The 15,457-nt window shown below is 37.3% G+C and overlaps 1 protein-coding gene across 1 annotated transcript in view; it reads right to left on the minus strand.

Moving 5' to 3' along the window:
• Window positions 1–15,457, minus strand: part of cntnap2a (contactin associated protein 2a) — a 573,759-nt gene that overhangs the window by 145,157 nt on the left and 413,145 nt on the right. The window contains exon 16 of the mRNA XM_079806533.1: window positions 8,009–8,179. Coding sequence (XP_079662659.1) covers window positions 8,009–8,179 — 171 coding nt within the window. The remainder of the gene's footprint in view (window positions 1–8,008; window positions 8,180–15,457) is intronic.

Here is a 15,457-nt window from a genome sequence, read left to right on the forward strand (position 1 = left end):
TTCACTCAAAAATTAAAATTCTGTCATTGATTACTCGCGCTCAAGTTGTTTTAAACCTGAATAAAGTTATTTCTTCTGTTGGACATATTTTTAAGAATATTGGAAACCAAAAAGTTGCTGGTGACTGGTCCCCATTGTCGGAAATAGTAATATGGATGAAAATCGCTACCATCAACTGTCTGGTATTCAACAGAAGAAATGAATACAGGTTTGGAACACCATTAGAGTTGGTAAACAATTACATCATTTTAGAGGTGAACTGTCCCTTTAAGGACAAGTGGCAGCGTGTTCACTATAGGCTGCCCTGCTGTCAATTTAAGACTTGCACGCATCTAATAACTTATACAGACACACGCCGATTTTACTTTCACTTTAGACATAACCGACTGTGTTTATGTTAACCTTGCAGTTAGCACAGTAAGATTTAGTCCAGTAATCACTTTTGTTTGACAGGCATTTAGTGCGCGCGCATTACTAAGCCGCTCTCTCTCTGTAGTGTACAGTCGCGGGAGTTCTTATCAAAATCTTGTCAAAATCCATATCGTGTTGAAAAAATATCTCGATATATTTTAAATATCGAGATATCGCCCACCCCTACTTTAATAAAAGCAAAAACATCTAAAGTCATTTTTTCTTATGGTTTAACTGAATTAACTGAATTTGCATATGGTTTAACTGAATCGGTCAGCAGCACATTGGTCAATAAAGTGAGATTAAATGCATAAAAACATTTGTTTTTGTTTTAACATTCAATTATTGGAGGTTTGCATAGTATTCTGACTTTATTCATTTTGAGGAATACAATTTTTTTTGTGCAAATGAGATTAAATGTGAGCATTAATTTACTAGTCTAGAACTACAATACCCATCATGTCTCTGCACTTACTCCTACTTTTTATTAACAAGGGGACAAGAGAGCTGTCAGTCAATAAATGGGAAAACAAAGTAACAAGTGTTACTTTAGTAGTTACTTGAAAAAAGTAATCTGATTACATAACTCAAGTTACTTGCAATGCGTTAACCCCAACACTGGAAATAGCATACCCTTACCTTTAAATATAACAAAATGTCAGTAATTAATAATGATACAAAATATTTCTGTTTTTAAGAATTTCTATTAATCAAATAATCCTAAAAAAATGCCACGGTTTCAACAAAAATATTAAGCAGCACAACTGTTTTCAATATTGCTAACAAAAATACTTTCCTGAGCACCAAATTAGCATACAGTATTAGAATTATTTCTGAAAGATCATGTGACAGAGTAGCTAATGGAGTCTGTGACCTGAAGATATAAAACAGTCATTTTAAAATGTAATCATATTGCAAAATATTACGGTTTTAGATAGAGGTGTAACGATTCACTCGTTTTCTCGATACACCGATTACAAATCCTGACGATGCATATGCATCGATCTTAAAACAAGTATTTGAATCGTGAATCGTTAATTTCGGTCGATACTCGATTTAAAATGCTTAAAAAAATCGGATGAATCGCGATTCAGTGCTTTAAAATAAACATTGGATTATATCTACTACATTAATAGAGACGTGCTGCGCCCTCACAGGTCTCCTTCACAGACACACGTTGCACTCTTTACCGCCTTCACTGGATTGCTCTCGAGCTCCGTCCGTAGCTCAAAATATAAAATAAAATACTGACGTTTTTCGGAAATGGGTCATACCTGGGCAGTTGAAGTAAAACCCTGCTTATTCAAGGATGCACATTTATTGCATGGACGGAGAAAACACATTTGTAAATGTCTAAAATGCATACGCACAGTTCTGATGAATGGTACATGAAATTTAACTTGATGTCGTTTAACTGAATATACGAAGGAAACTGCTAAAGTAACAACAACATTAACAACACTGAAATAAGAGCGTGCAGTTTATCTATCAATCAGATGCGCATTAAAGTTGTGTCCGTTACTATAGCAACAGGCACTGGCGCTTTTTCTTTCAGAATCATCATAAGGAAAATGTTCCGTATAAAGAGAATAAAGAGGGCTTTTCTTTTTATTCCGTGAAGAAAAGTTAGTTTAGGATTAGTTGGAAAAGTGCATGATATTCTAGTCCCTCCTCAGAAGTATGTTTAATGCCTGGAACACTTTAATAAGGTTGTGTAGCCATTACACTATCATACACAATAGTTAGCATTAACTAACAATACTTTTAAAGCCTTTTTAAATTTTGGCTTATGCAATTTCTACAAATGCCAATTTATATAGGCTATTAAAGTAAAGTGTGTAATAATAATAAAACAATAAAGTAATAATATGAACAAAATGGACAAAAGTTTTTTTTTTGGTAACACTTTACAATAAGGATGTATTAATACTAGTTAATGCATTAGTTAACATGAACTAACCAACAACACCTCTGTTCAGCATTAGTTCATCTTTGTTAACATTAGTTAATAAAAATACAGCTGTTCATGGTTTGTTCATGTTAGTTCACAGTGCATTAACTAATGTTAACAAGATTTTAATAATGCATTAGTAAATGTTGAAATTAACATTAACAAATATAAATAAATGCTTTAAAAGTGCAGTTCATTATTAGTTCATGTTAACTAATGTAGTTAACTAATGTTAACTAATGAACCTTATTGTAAAGTGTTGCCGGTTTTTTTGCCCACTCTCTGACCTCTGAAGGCCGCTGTGTAATTCACACTCTCTCTTAAGCAAGGAACACACCAAACCAGAGTTGGCTCACGTCGGCAGCGTCTGGGTCCAAAGTTGCCCGATCAGATGGCCCGACTGACCGACAAACGCAGACGAGGACCAATGTCAGCCGACAAACTTAGTTGGCCGACGCATGAAAACTGCCCGACGGCCGACCGTCGGCTTGGTGTGTTCCAGGCTTAAGACACATTGGGGGAAGCATTTTAATAATCCTATGAATGCACGTAAAAAAATGCATAATCGAATCGAATTAATCGAATCGTACTGAATTGGCAAAAATCGTTCTTGAATCAAATCGAAAATCTAGGAATCGTGAATCGAATCGATTCGCTGCCTACCCAAAGATTCACAGCCCTAGTTTTAGAGTATTTTTAAACAAATAAATGCAGCCTTGGTGAGCATAAGAGACTTCTTTCAAAAACAATTTAAAAAAATATTACGGAGCCCAAAACTTTAATGGGAGTGTATATATATTTACAGAAGAACTTTTGATTTTTACCACAATTAAAATAACAAATTAAAATACTTAGATTAAAAAAAAATTGTTTAATGGCTTTTAATTTATTTAACACAGTTAACACACTGTTACTGTACTTAATATGAAATTAAAACGGTGTCATTCTTTCTGTTCATGACCATCGGAGCCATTTCAAGGGCACCAGCATATGTGTTTAACACACTCACTGCATGAAAACGTTTCATTAAAAACATAAATTGAGATTAGTCACTACAATATTTGAGATAAAATGATACAAATATTCGATTTAAAGCTCTAAATAACACATACAACATTCAGTTCTTTAAAAAAAGAGACTTTTACTTAATCATGCTGCCTCAAGTGAGGATGCAGAGGGCAGCCGATCTAGATGTATTACTGAAATCAAACTCCCACTCGACAGTAACCCAACACGCTGCCCTCCACTCATTTCATGCTCCAAGTGGATTTCACTGGGCCTCAGTTTTGAGCCGTAACTGAAGAAAACCAGGCAGACCAAAATAAGGAAGTAGGATTAGGAGTCAGGGCATAAATCGATGAGCCATAATGGAAGGCTAGAAAAAAGGCGGAGAGCTTCAATTTCACAATCTGCTCCTCTGCCTACACACAAACGCACACACAACTGGCCGGAATACACTCTTAATCTCACACACAGGCCTGCAGCCAGGCCTGATTACTCTTCTTTTCAGAAAGGATTCATGCAGAAGGTGAATATCCAGCTTTAGAGAAAAGCTCTGGAGTGTTTACGCTGGGTGCCGCTGTAGATGACCTACCAGTGCGGTCGACAAGCTTAGACACAGAGGCTTAGTATCAGACACTGATACACACAACAGCACACATGCACTCTTGAACTTTTGTTTTGCTCTCTTTACCTCACTGTACGTTCTCAGGGGTGTACAATTCATTTTAACTTTCGAAGTTCGACTGCGCTCAACTTTTTGGAAGGTAATCATTGTATTATAACAGCTTTGTTTTACTTGGCCACGGTGCAAAGAAGGAAAACTGCAGCTGCCATATGTAAAACAATGGCATTACGACAGAGTGGCGGTAGATTCAATGAACAGGCAAAAGGAAAGTGGTAATCCTAAGTGTTTTTTCAACGTAAACATGCTAGATTGACGTCTTTGACCATCATGCTTAGTTTAGACTTAATGCAAGACCTCATGCCCTAATATAGTTAGAACCCACTTGGCTTCATTTATTTATAACTACTGGGTGAATGTAACCACCTAATTAATATTCATGAGCCAGTGGATGAGGTTTTTAATGCGTCTTCCTCGACTTTTCAGATCACTCCAGCTCTCGTTCTTACTCTCACATTAAAGGTGACATTGGATGAAATTTTCACTTTTATAGCTTTTTTTTTTGCATTTAGTTAGGTTTCTGCTATGTCTGCCAGCTCAGAAAAGCTGAAAAGAAAACATGCAGCCAGTTTGTTATAAACTGTCTGAGTTTGAAAATGTGTCATCCCGTGACCTGTTTCAATTTGGTGCCGGTTTTGACATAACTAGCTAGTTATATGAATATGACTGCCTCCGAGCAACATATGGAGTCCGCAATACGGTTGGCTAACGACATTCATTTGATAGCTTAGGTCTGAAAGATGACTTTGCCTTTATCAGCAGCACTTAATGCGTCTTGTCTCGACGCAACCCATGGAAGAGAGGGGTGAACAGTAGCTCATAAGCATTTAAAGAGATATGCACCAAAACGGGTCGCTGTGAACAGAGCTGGTTTTGATAAGGTAAAAAGGGTGTTGTTTTACTCAACCGCTGATGAATTTTAACCAAAGTATGTTACAGACATTTCAGTGATGCCCTAAAGAAATATAAAACATATTATGGAAAATGTGCATCCGGTGTAACCTTTAAGAAAAAAAAAATAGCGGTACTAAATGGTATTGCAGTCTCATTTTTAAATATCAATATTGACCAATGGTGTGACTCTAGGACAGGACTACTTGTTCGATATATTATTTTAAAGAAATCAAATTATTCAGCAAGGACACATTAAATGTAACAAAAGTGACAATACATATATTTATAATGTTTCTTGTTTAAAATAAAAGATGTTCTTTCGAACTGTCTATTCATCAGAGATTCTTTAAAACACAGGTCCATAAAAACATTAAGAGGCACAACTTTTTGTGACTGAAGACTGGAGTAATGGCTGTTGAAAATTCAGCCTCGGAATCACAGGACTAAATTACTAAATTACTAAATTTATTTTAAATAACAATATTACTGTTTTTACTGTATTTTTGATCAAATAAATGCAGCCTTGGTGAGCATGAAAGACCTATTTCAAAATCATGAATATGTATATATTTCCTTTGAAGAAATAAAATATAAATTTTTTAACATACAGTATTATCAATATATGGAATTAATGTTGGCCTTGCACATTCAATTTGGTCTCAGATGAATTTAATGAGAAATGTTCACATATTTAAATCTCATTAAATAAATTATATTCTGATTTCTGACAGGTTGTGAGAAATAGATGACTTGAGCAAAAGTCTCAATCATTTAATATTATTGCTTTCTAGGAAAAATACTTAAATATTAATGTGAGCTTATTTTCAATTTTTCTTCTTACCTAATTTTCTTTCGCTAACACGCAGACCCTCTAGCAGAGTAAAGCTCCTGATTGAGAGCTGCATATGGAAAGGCAGCCCATCTGTCATGTCGAGACCCTCAGTGATCTCTGGTGCCAATAACCTTCTGCTCTCTGGAGGGCCGTGTTACTGCTGTGGCAAAATGAGCAGCAATAAGCACTAATGCCTTCCTGTTTCCTCCATATTCCGATCATGCCAGACTCATTCAGGAGCACTTTGTATGCATCCGTGCCCTGCTAGCAGCACAAACACTCAGGAAAGGAAGTGCTGTCTTCTCCATGGACAAGCTTGCATACTTTTACATGTGGTGTATGCATAATGCCCAGTTGGCCATCTTTCCCTGTACTCCTTCATCAAGTGATTGATGTTTTGCTGTCACCAGCCTCTGAGAAAGCACTAAGCGAGTCGCTGTTCTCTCTGCTCGGTCTCACCTGAAGTTTTTTTCTTCCTATTTTTATTTAAAAATGGAGGGAAGAGTACAAGATTTGCTTCTCCTCACAATCCAAAGGAAGGGTAAAGCAGTAGGGTGTAAAAATAATGGGTTATGTATGGATTCAGGAATGTGTGTAAATGAGCGAGCAGGGAATGTGATGTCCTCTGCCTCACTGTAACCCTGCGTTCCCTCGTGCCCCAGAGATGAGGACAGGGAGACTGCAGGAGGTGCGAATTTGACAAATGGAGCCACTAAGCAGCTTTCCTTCCCTCCGCGTGCGTCTCCAGAGCCCTTGAGAGATACACCACTGCCTGGGGAAACAGCTGGAGAACACACTCCTGGCTCAGGATTGTGTGTATGTGAAGGTGTAAGAACTGAGGGAATGATTTCCTGCTACTCAGAGCACAATATTTATAATGGAACTCATCACATAAGGACCATTTTAACTTGACTTTAACAGTGGCATGCAAACACATTTATCAAAGAAGCACTACACTATCACCAGGCAATATATATATACCATATTTTTGTATGTTTATATATTTTTTTATATTTATTAATACTAGGATATTTCAAAGTCTCAAGAAAAAGTCAAGAAAAAACTGAAAAATAGAATAACAAATTGAGTAAAATAAATCAAATAAAAAGTTATATCATATCGTATTTTACTAATATAATATGTAATATAATTTATTTAATTGATTAATACCAGGATATTTCAAAGTCTCTAGTCAAGTTTCTAATAATATAATAAATATAATATGAAATAATATACGAAAATGTTAAAATGTTCTCACATATTCAAATGGTTTCATTTTGAGACCAAATCAGTTCATTCATTTTCAGGTGTATTCATTCAGGCCATTTTGCAGACTGGCTATGAACATAATAGGCATGTATTATGACGATGACAGGGCAATCAGCCAATCAGAGCAACATCAGCATCTTTATCAGCTAGTTATGTGAATGTAAAAATGTTATGTAAATACTAAATCGGTCCTTTTTTCTTTTGACCTTCAGTCTACAGTAGGTAAGACTGGAACAATTGACTGGTGCAGAAACAAGAGACAAAGCAAATAACAGCATTTAAAGATTTACACCGACATTTGAGTAATACATTACAGAGCGAAAAATCGTTCGACAACAATGAACCACTGCAGGAAACATGAAACACTGCATGTAACATAAGATTTATCCACAATGGTGTATATTTTCGTTCTGGATTGCCTATTGTGCAGCAAACAGTGTAAAGAGGCAGCCAGCTCGACTCATGGGTTAAAAACTTAATCTGCATGAAAGAGATACGCTTCTTTACTGCCTTTTTTACCCAGCGAACAATTCAAATCCTTCATGTATAATCCAGCCATTTTGAAGAATAAAGGCCGTAAAATGTCAGTAAATAGACATTTATAAGCAATTACAGAGTCTGTTTCATTTCCGCTGTTTTTTCTTCTTAAGCCTCCGTTTATACCCAACAGAGAACAATCAGCAGAACATTTGAGGTGAATGCATTGTAATCAGTGCTGCAAATAGACTTAAACACAATAGCCAGGCACTGAAGTAGACACCATCAGCAGACATAAAGAAAGGACGGGCTTCATGCGCTGATCCTGGTGGTACAGGAAGTGCTTGCTCAGCACTTCCTCTTTTCAAACTTTACACAGCACAGCTGTAAGTGCATAACCATGGGATTCAGACTAGCAGCAGGACAGACAGACACAGAGAAAGGGATAAAAAAGAGGGAGAAACAAAGACAACATGAGCCAGGCTCTTACATTTTAACTCCAGACGGATGAAATCCGTGTTTCCAAGGTTTTCCAGAAAGACGCCATAGGGAGCAGAGGTCTTGAAGTAAAAGGAGATGTCAGCACTTGTTTCTCCTTGAAAAGTGGAGAAATGCAGGTAAGAAGATGGCGTGTTGAAGGACGCCGCGTTCCAGTAGCTTCCTATAAAACAGACCAGAGAACAGGCCGAATGTAAGTTTCAACAGTTCTGCTTCTGAAGTTTACAGTCAAGGTCCTTTTTATCCAATATCTCAACCTGAACCACATTAAACCACCATGAAATTCACAAAAGCAAAGCTTTAGCTGACACAAAATGACTTATTGTATTCTGTGATTCTGTATTCTACACAGTGGCCAGTCTTCAGAGGTCTCATGTACTCGAAAAACCATTTGAGAAGTGACCTGTATCATCAAAAAACAGGAGGAAACCACCAAACAACAGGAAAACAACAATTCAATCATACAAGTCAACTCTTGTCAAAAATCTGAGTGGATTTATAGCGTTCAGGGCTTTAGCTAGTTCCTGCCATTACCGCATTCAGGGCTCTGTATGTAACCACATTTGTATACGTCTGTTGGGGAATGGAGAGCGTACGATGCCAAAGAGTCATTTCAAAGCCAGCTTGCCAACATCTCCCCTTTTTGATAGCTCTTGTGGTTTGACCCCTACCCACTGTGTAATAGAGGCACACCGAATCCCCACTTATCTGAGTGGAAGAGACAAAAATAAAGTGTCATTTCACTCTAAGATGATGAGTAGTGCATTTTTCAGGTAAGGGGGTATTTTAGGTGATAGCTGAGCTGAGGGATAAAGTGAGAGATCACTCAGAATCAAACACAAGTTTGAGCTTATGTTTAGCTGGAATATATCCAGAGCTTTGCCGTGGACAGCTATTGTACATCCTGTGGCTAGTATTAGCGTGTGGGTGAATGTGTGGGTGATAACATGCCAGCTCTCGTTTATCTTTCTGGTGAAATGTCTCCTTGTGCAATTAAAAAATAACATTTGCTACACTACATCCAGGAGCTTACTTTCTGTTGACAAATATGTTTTCACATCTTAACATGCTCTAAGAAACTGCATTCACCTGTGATCCATCCGAAAAAAATCAGAACATCTATAAAGAAAAATGATAATTTAAATAAAATAAGTAAAATCATTTTATTAGCTCTTTCCCCGCCATTGACGGAAGCAGACACATATGTAAAATAACAAGATCGTCAAAAATAAACAGCATATAAATACAAACTGCTTAATGTTACTGAATGAAATGTCGACCCAGGACGACCTATAGGACTGTGAAAGCTTTGGGGGTGTTGATGGACTCGATCTATACCATCTGTGTTTTGGTCATCGTTCTGATCTGGATGTAGTCTTTGACAAAAACACAATTTTCTCAGCTTTTTGCACAAAGTGTTGCTTTTTTATTATTAAACGTACCCACATTTAAGTGTTGAATGCATTAAGCTAGAATAAAAGAGTTTTAAAAGCAGAGGGTCTGTTCTTTCTTTTGATATTGCAGATATTGTTCAGATATGAACAATACAAAAAGTATTCTGAGGGCTATTAAAATTTTGTGAACATTATAAACAAAATCCTGCATGTGACTGGCAACTTAAAAAAAACCCCACTGGAGTGGAAAGAGTAAAAAAAACAAAAAAAAAACACTGTTTTTGTTGCAGGATTAGATGTCACAAAACCTGGTGCCAATTCCAAAAACTATACTGAAATTAAATTAATTAAAAATGTAACTACAATTCCTATTTATAATGCATTTAGTGTCAGTAAGATATTTTTTAAAGGTGAAGTATTTCTGCAACACTAGTGGCTCCTAGCGGAATAACAAAAATACAGAATTTTTTCAAACAACCTTGCAAATGCCCATTTCACATGTCCAACGTATCTGCACTAGGCATATTTTTTGACATGATGCACCACAACTGTTTGAGGCCAAGTAAACATTAAGCTGGTATATTTGTCTTTCTGAGCGGGTGTATGATGTATGCTGTATTGAAGTGTCCATTGTAGAGTTTATGATCCGTTTAATCTTTGAAGGTCTAAATGCAGCAAATTTTGGCTCGCACTTGTAATCTGTAGTACATCTGTTGATCTGTAATCGAAATTGGAAGTCTTTTCCCATATAACGCATCTGTCATTGTCATCGGCTAAAAAACCTCTGGCTCCACAAGCTACAGTAGCCACGCCCCAAAGTCACGCTATTGGTTGAGCTGGAAAAAGATTGACAGACCTGAGCAGACCGCCCTCAATGTTTTGATGGTGTCAGGGAGGCTCAATGTCTTTTTCCCCCGGGGTAATAAACCCTCAGTGTTTGAATTGCATACTAGTCAATGAACAATAAACAACAACAAAAAAAACCGTATATTCTTCACCTTTAACCCTTAAATGCATACCTCGGGTCTTTAGCGACCCAAGACGTCATTCAATACCCTCCTCCTCATTCATTTTTTAAAGTTCGACATCAATCTTCTTAATATTCCTCAATCAATCCATTTTAAACAATATAACAAGAAAAAAATAATAAAATTATAATTGAATGCCTGTTTTTCCACTAGTTTTTTGTCAAAATTGTATAGAGTCGCTAACGACCTGAGGTGTGTAAGATTGTACGCATTTTTTTTATCTGCACAATAATAAATAAATCTATAATGACGAAATGAGTGCAATTCACCTTTATTCCACAAGGTGGCAATGTCTGATACACACTGATGAAGTGACGTTTGACTCATATTTACCTCAGACAGAAAACGAAACAATAATATATATATATAATCTGCAAAACTTTAAATGGCTCAGCGATTTACTGCAGAGACAGTACTGAACGCAATCAAATATTAGTGTCACTGTCACTTGATGATGGATCTGGTGAAGGAAGCTGTCAGTGATCAAAATATTTATTTTGAAGACGTTGAAAATGAGTTTTGAGGATATGCGTGAGATTGCGAATATGAGGGAAATGCTGAATGTACTGGGAAATGAGTTCTGACGAGGACAGTGATGATGGTAAAAAACATCTGCTCAAACTGAACCCTTCAAGCTCCAAAAGGTAACGATATATGTTTTATTTTATTCTTCTGTAATTGTTACTCAAATATCAGGAGTTTTATATATGATATATTATAATATTTTTATATTATCGCGATAGATCTATCCATGTTAGATATAGATCCGGGTCGCTAAAGACCCGAATATGTAAGAATGTTTGGCAAAACAGTCATGCATTTAAGGGTTAAAGAAACGAATACTTTTATTCAGCAAGACTGCATTAAATTGATCAAAAGACAGTTACAAAAAATGCTGTTGTTTTGTTGTAAAACAAAGACTGAAAAAGAACAGGAGAAACACAAGGCTAAATACACACAAGGCTAGTAACAACAAGGGGAACACAAAACACCCGGGGAACCAACCAAGAAGCAAATCAAAGTACTACAACGATGTAGTTTATAGATCATGACAAATAGCAGGTAACTAGCATAACCAGCAAGACTTCCTTGCTCAACTAGTTTTATCAGAAGATCATGCTGGTCCACTAGCTAAACCAGCTCCAAACTAGCCTGGAAATTCCTGCTGACTTGAGCTGGTCTTTTCAGTAGGGACTGTTTGTAGACACCTCCTTCCCATATTCAACACTATCATAATGAATAAACTACTGACTAATGACTGAAATATTATATATGACTAAAATATTTTTTCAGAGCTAATGGCTAAATGCTAAACCACAAACACAGAGTGACAGGCAGAGACTCCCATTAATAATGACTGAGATAAGATTTATCCCTAGACATTTACTGTGACTCATGTGCTTTAAATCAGAAGGATAAATTACGTTAGTTCTCTCTGCTCTAATGTCGTGCACAAAACACAACTGTGAGGAGAGGAGAAGAGCAGAAGAGAGGGAATAAAAGATCTAAGGAGGGGAAAAAAGAGAATGTGATGGAGAGGAACACTGCGACAACGGACCGGAGAGATATTAGAGGATGAAGTCACCTCAAAACAGATAGAAACAAAGAGAAAGTTCTTATTCAAAGCATCAATTCTTTTTTTGCAGATGGGGAGACTGTTAAAACCTGAAAATGTTTCTAAACAATTAGTCAAGGTTTAGCTGGTTAGTGTAACCCCTCCGTTCCTACTCGACCCTTTCCGAAGTGGATTCGAACTGGGGTCGCCTGCATGGGAGGCTGGCATGCTAACAAGGACGCTAAAGAGCACTGTTTCTAGTATCGGTCTCTAGCGCCAGCATTTAGCGTTGGTCTCTAGCGTCTGTCTCTAGCACTGGTCAATAGCGCCGGTCTCTAGCACCTTTTGAGGCCGGTCTCTAGCACCTTTTGAGGCCAGGGGAGTGAGGTTTACATGCACAGCTCTTATTGGCCTACATTACACTAGCATCAATAGGAATTATATCTGCATTCAAAAAACATATTTCTTCATTGACAACCATTTAAAAGCAGCCATGCATTCTGACGCAACAGATAAATGTTGTATGTATCCTTGACCTTAAAGCTGACAGGATCATATTTCAAACGCAAATTAAAAAGGCCTCTAAATTGATGATAAAAACGTTGCTGAAAATCCTGTACACAATCTTGTACATGCCTTCTGTCGTCTGATTGATAGTTCACACTGTTTTAGTTAAATATTATTTATTAACTAAATAAATAAATATAAGTTAAGTATATTTCTAAAAATGCCCACCTCTAGGTTGTGGTAAAGGTGTCTTTTTATATGTATATTTTTTAAAAGCATGTTAAATGTGAGTATTAAATATGATACATTAGGCTTTTAAGGAACATTTAAGGAACATCATTGTATTGCATTGCATTATGTTTCGCCCCCACTATAAAAACTAGAGCTTTGAACATTAAACTAAGCATTTAAATATCATCTTACTAAGACATAATATTGGACTATATAGAGTGACTGATATTGATATGTATTTTATGTATGCTGTCTGCTATTCTGATATAAAAAAATCTTTCTTCAAATCTTTCTACAATTGCTTCAACTTGCATCAAATTGCAAATTTTGCTTAGTTTGAGTCTCTGAATAAAAGTTTTTTTCCTCCTCATATAAAGTGTCACACAATATGAGCCATAACAACCTGATGCATCAAATATGATACTCAACTTTGTTTTGTCTAGATTTTGTCTAACGGTGGAATAAACCGTCCCATTAAAAAAATAGACTTAGAAAATCCTGCCATAATTTACTCCCCCCTCATGTAATTTCAAACCTGTATGACATTCTTTCTTCTAGTGTGGAACATATCATATTAACTCGAGAACCACTGACAGAGTTAGCGAGCAATTCATTCAGTCTTTCTGAGAGATTTATTAAAATTACTTGACGATTCGTTGTGTATTGTTCTACGCTGTTCATTTTGTAAGAACATGCAATAGAAAGACAATGCAATAGATGTTTCATCAACGGTCTTTGTACCCATATCACACATACATTCAGACTGCAAATAGTTGAATTTCTGCAGATTCAGCAGCTGCACAGCGTCACTGCCGTATAGAGGTACTGGTGTGTACCTGCAAAAAATGCTCACTCCATCAGCACTGAATGCAAGAGAAGTCAAGGACCCCTTCTTTTTCTTTCCCACAGCCACCTATATCCCATAATTCTCTCACGTGCTTTCTATACAAACAAAAACTTCCTAAACTTCACCCTTTACTGCTGCGAATAAATCACTAATGTGTTTCTGTGGCGACTGGGGTAGGAGGAGAAGCGGAGACGTCCATGCATCCATAAGGGAGGTCTGGGCTTATCACAGCAGCACAGGAACAGCTCTTTTATTCAAGCTTGCTAAATGTAAGACTCCCAGGCTGTCTTTAAATGTACCATCCATTAACACCCAATGTTCCAGCGCATACTCGTTTAATTATTTGCCGATTTGCAGAATTTTCAATGGGAGCCGGTGATTTTTGGAATGACACGGATGTTTTTAAATCAGGCTAATAAAGCGGTGTGCATGTGCTGATGGCGACTGATTAAATATGGTTCCTGCAAAAAGGCAATGAGACAATTCCCAGTTTCACCCTGTAGATGAGCCATTGCTGTCCTTCCTCAGTGAAGGATTACAATCTTGGTTTCGAAATGGAATGTTACACTGATTGTTTCAAAGCATCTCAATTTCACGCGTGTCACTTCTGGTTAGGTTTTTTTTCTTTTTGTTTAAGAGTTTTGAGTCATGTCCAGATGTGATTATTTTGAACCGATTCAATAAGATTTGGAGTGTTCTTGAACTGTGACAAAAGCGAATGAGTGTTTGTGCGTTCTCTGTGCATTTCGCTTTAACAGAGTCAAGGACAATGAGAGCAGAGGAATTCGGCTGTGAAGCACTTCAAAAAGCAGTCTGGTTTACATTGATGCATAACATCGAAAAAATAAGCAAAGGATTCAAAGAAAGCTTAGTCTCCTGACTCTGCTTTAGATTCTGCATCTACTTCTTTTAACAGCAGCCAACAGTACGAGATGGTGTACACATGCAAAGTACATCTCAGATGACAAATGCATGCTGATTTTTAATACGCTGACTGAGCGTTACTGTTTGCCAAATGTTTCTTTCAGCAACAGTAGCATATTCTATACGCCAAAGAGGGAAACTTGTAAAGTTGGGCATAACAGCAGTTCTCTTTTTTTACGGCACAGAGGAAAACGGCTCCTTAGAGGAACCTACATGAGTCATCGCTTTAGAGCAGGAGATTTGCCTTTAAATAGGGATGAAATAACAGATGTGGATATAAAACTAGAGGCAATTCCAGGGCCAGTGCCAGATTCAGAGATGTTGCTGGCAGGGGTGTAAAGGGGGGGGACGGACGGACCCCCATCTGAGGGCTGCAACCCCCCCCTAAAAAAACCATGCTGAGTATTGTAAATAATATAATGATACAGACGTAAAATAAATGTGTAAGTAGTAAAACAGTACAAACACAACGTTTTAAATTTAGAAACATTTTGAGCCCCCCCTCCCCCTCCCTTGCCTCACAGTGGTTTGATCCACCGCGCACCTCAACTACCCACAGACCGTAAAAAAACTACCACACAAGTTTGGGGAGAGAACAAAGCTCTTCAGACAGCAGTTGTGAAAAACCAGTGAGTAGCTGTCAAGGCCATTTTATTCACTTTAAACATCAGATGAAGTGATTCTTTTCTTTTTAAAACAGATTAGGCTTTCTGCGATAGTCTGTGTTACCAGTGTTCAGGCAAAACACCGGTAACATCACTTGCCCACCGCGGCACCGCCCCGGGCCATCGTCGTTTTCATTGTTATAGTAATAAAATCATTTAGTTCAGTTAGAGAACAGACACAACAATTAAAAACTGAACGTGTCTGCTCAAAACAGCACGAGCCGAACGAGAGTCGCAGCACAAACGCAGCAGGAGTCAGCATTTCATTCAGCTGACAGACAAGATGATCG

Source organism: Gobio gobio (assembly GCF_949357685.1).
Source record: "Gobio gobio genome assembly, chromosome: 23".
Classification (NCBI taxonomy): domain Eukaryota; kingdom Metazoa; phylum Chordata; class Actinopteri; order Cypriniformes; family Gobionidae; genus Gobio; species Gobio gobio.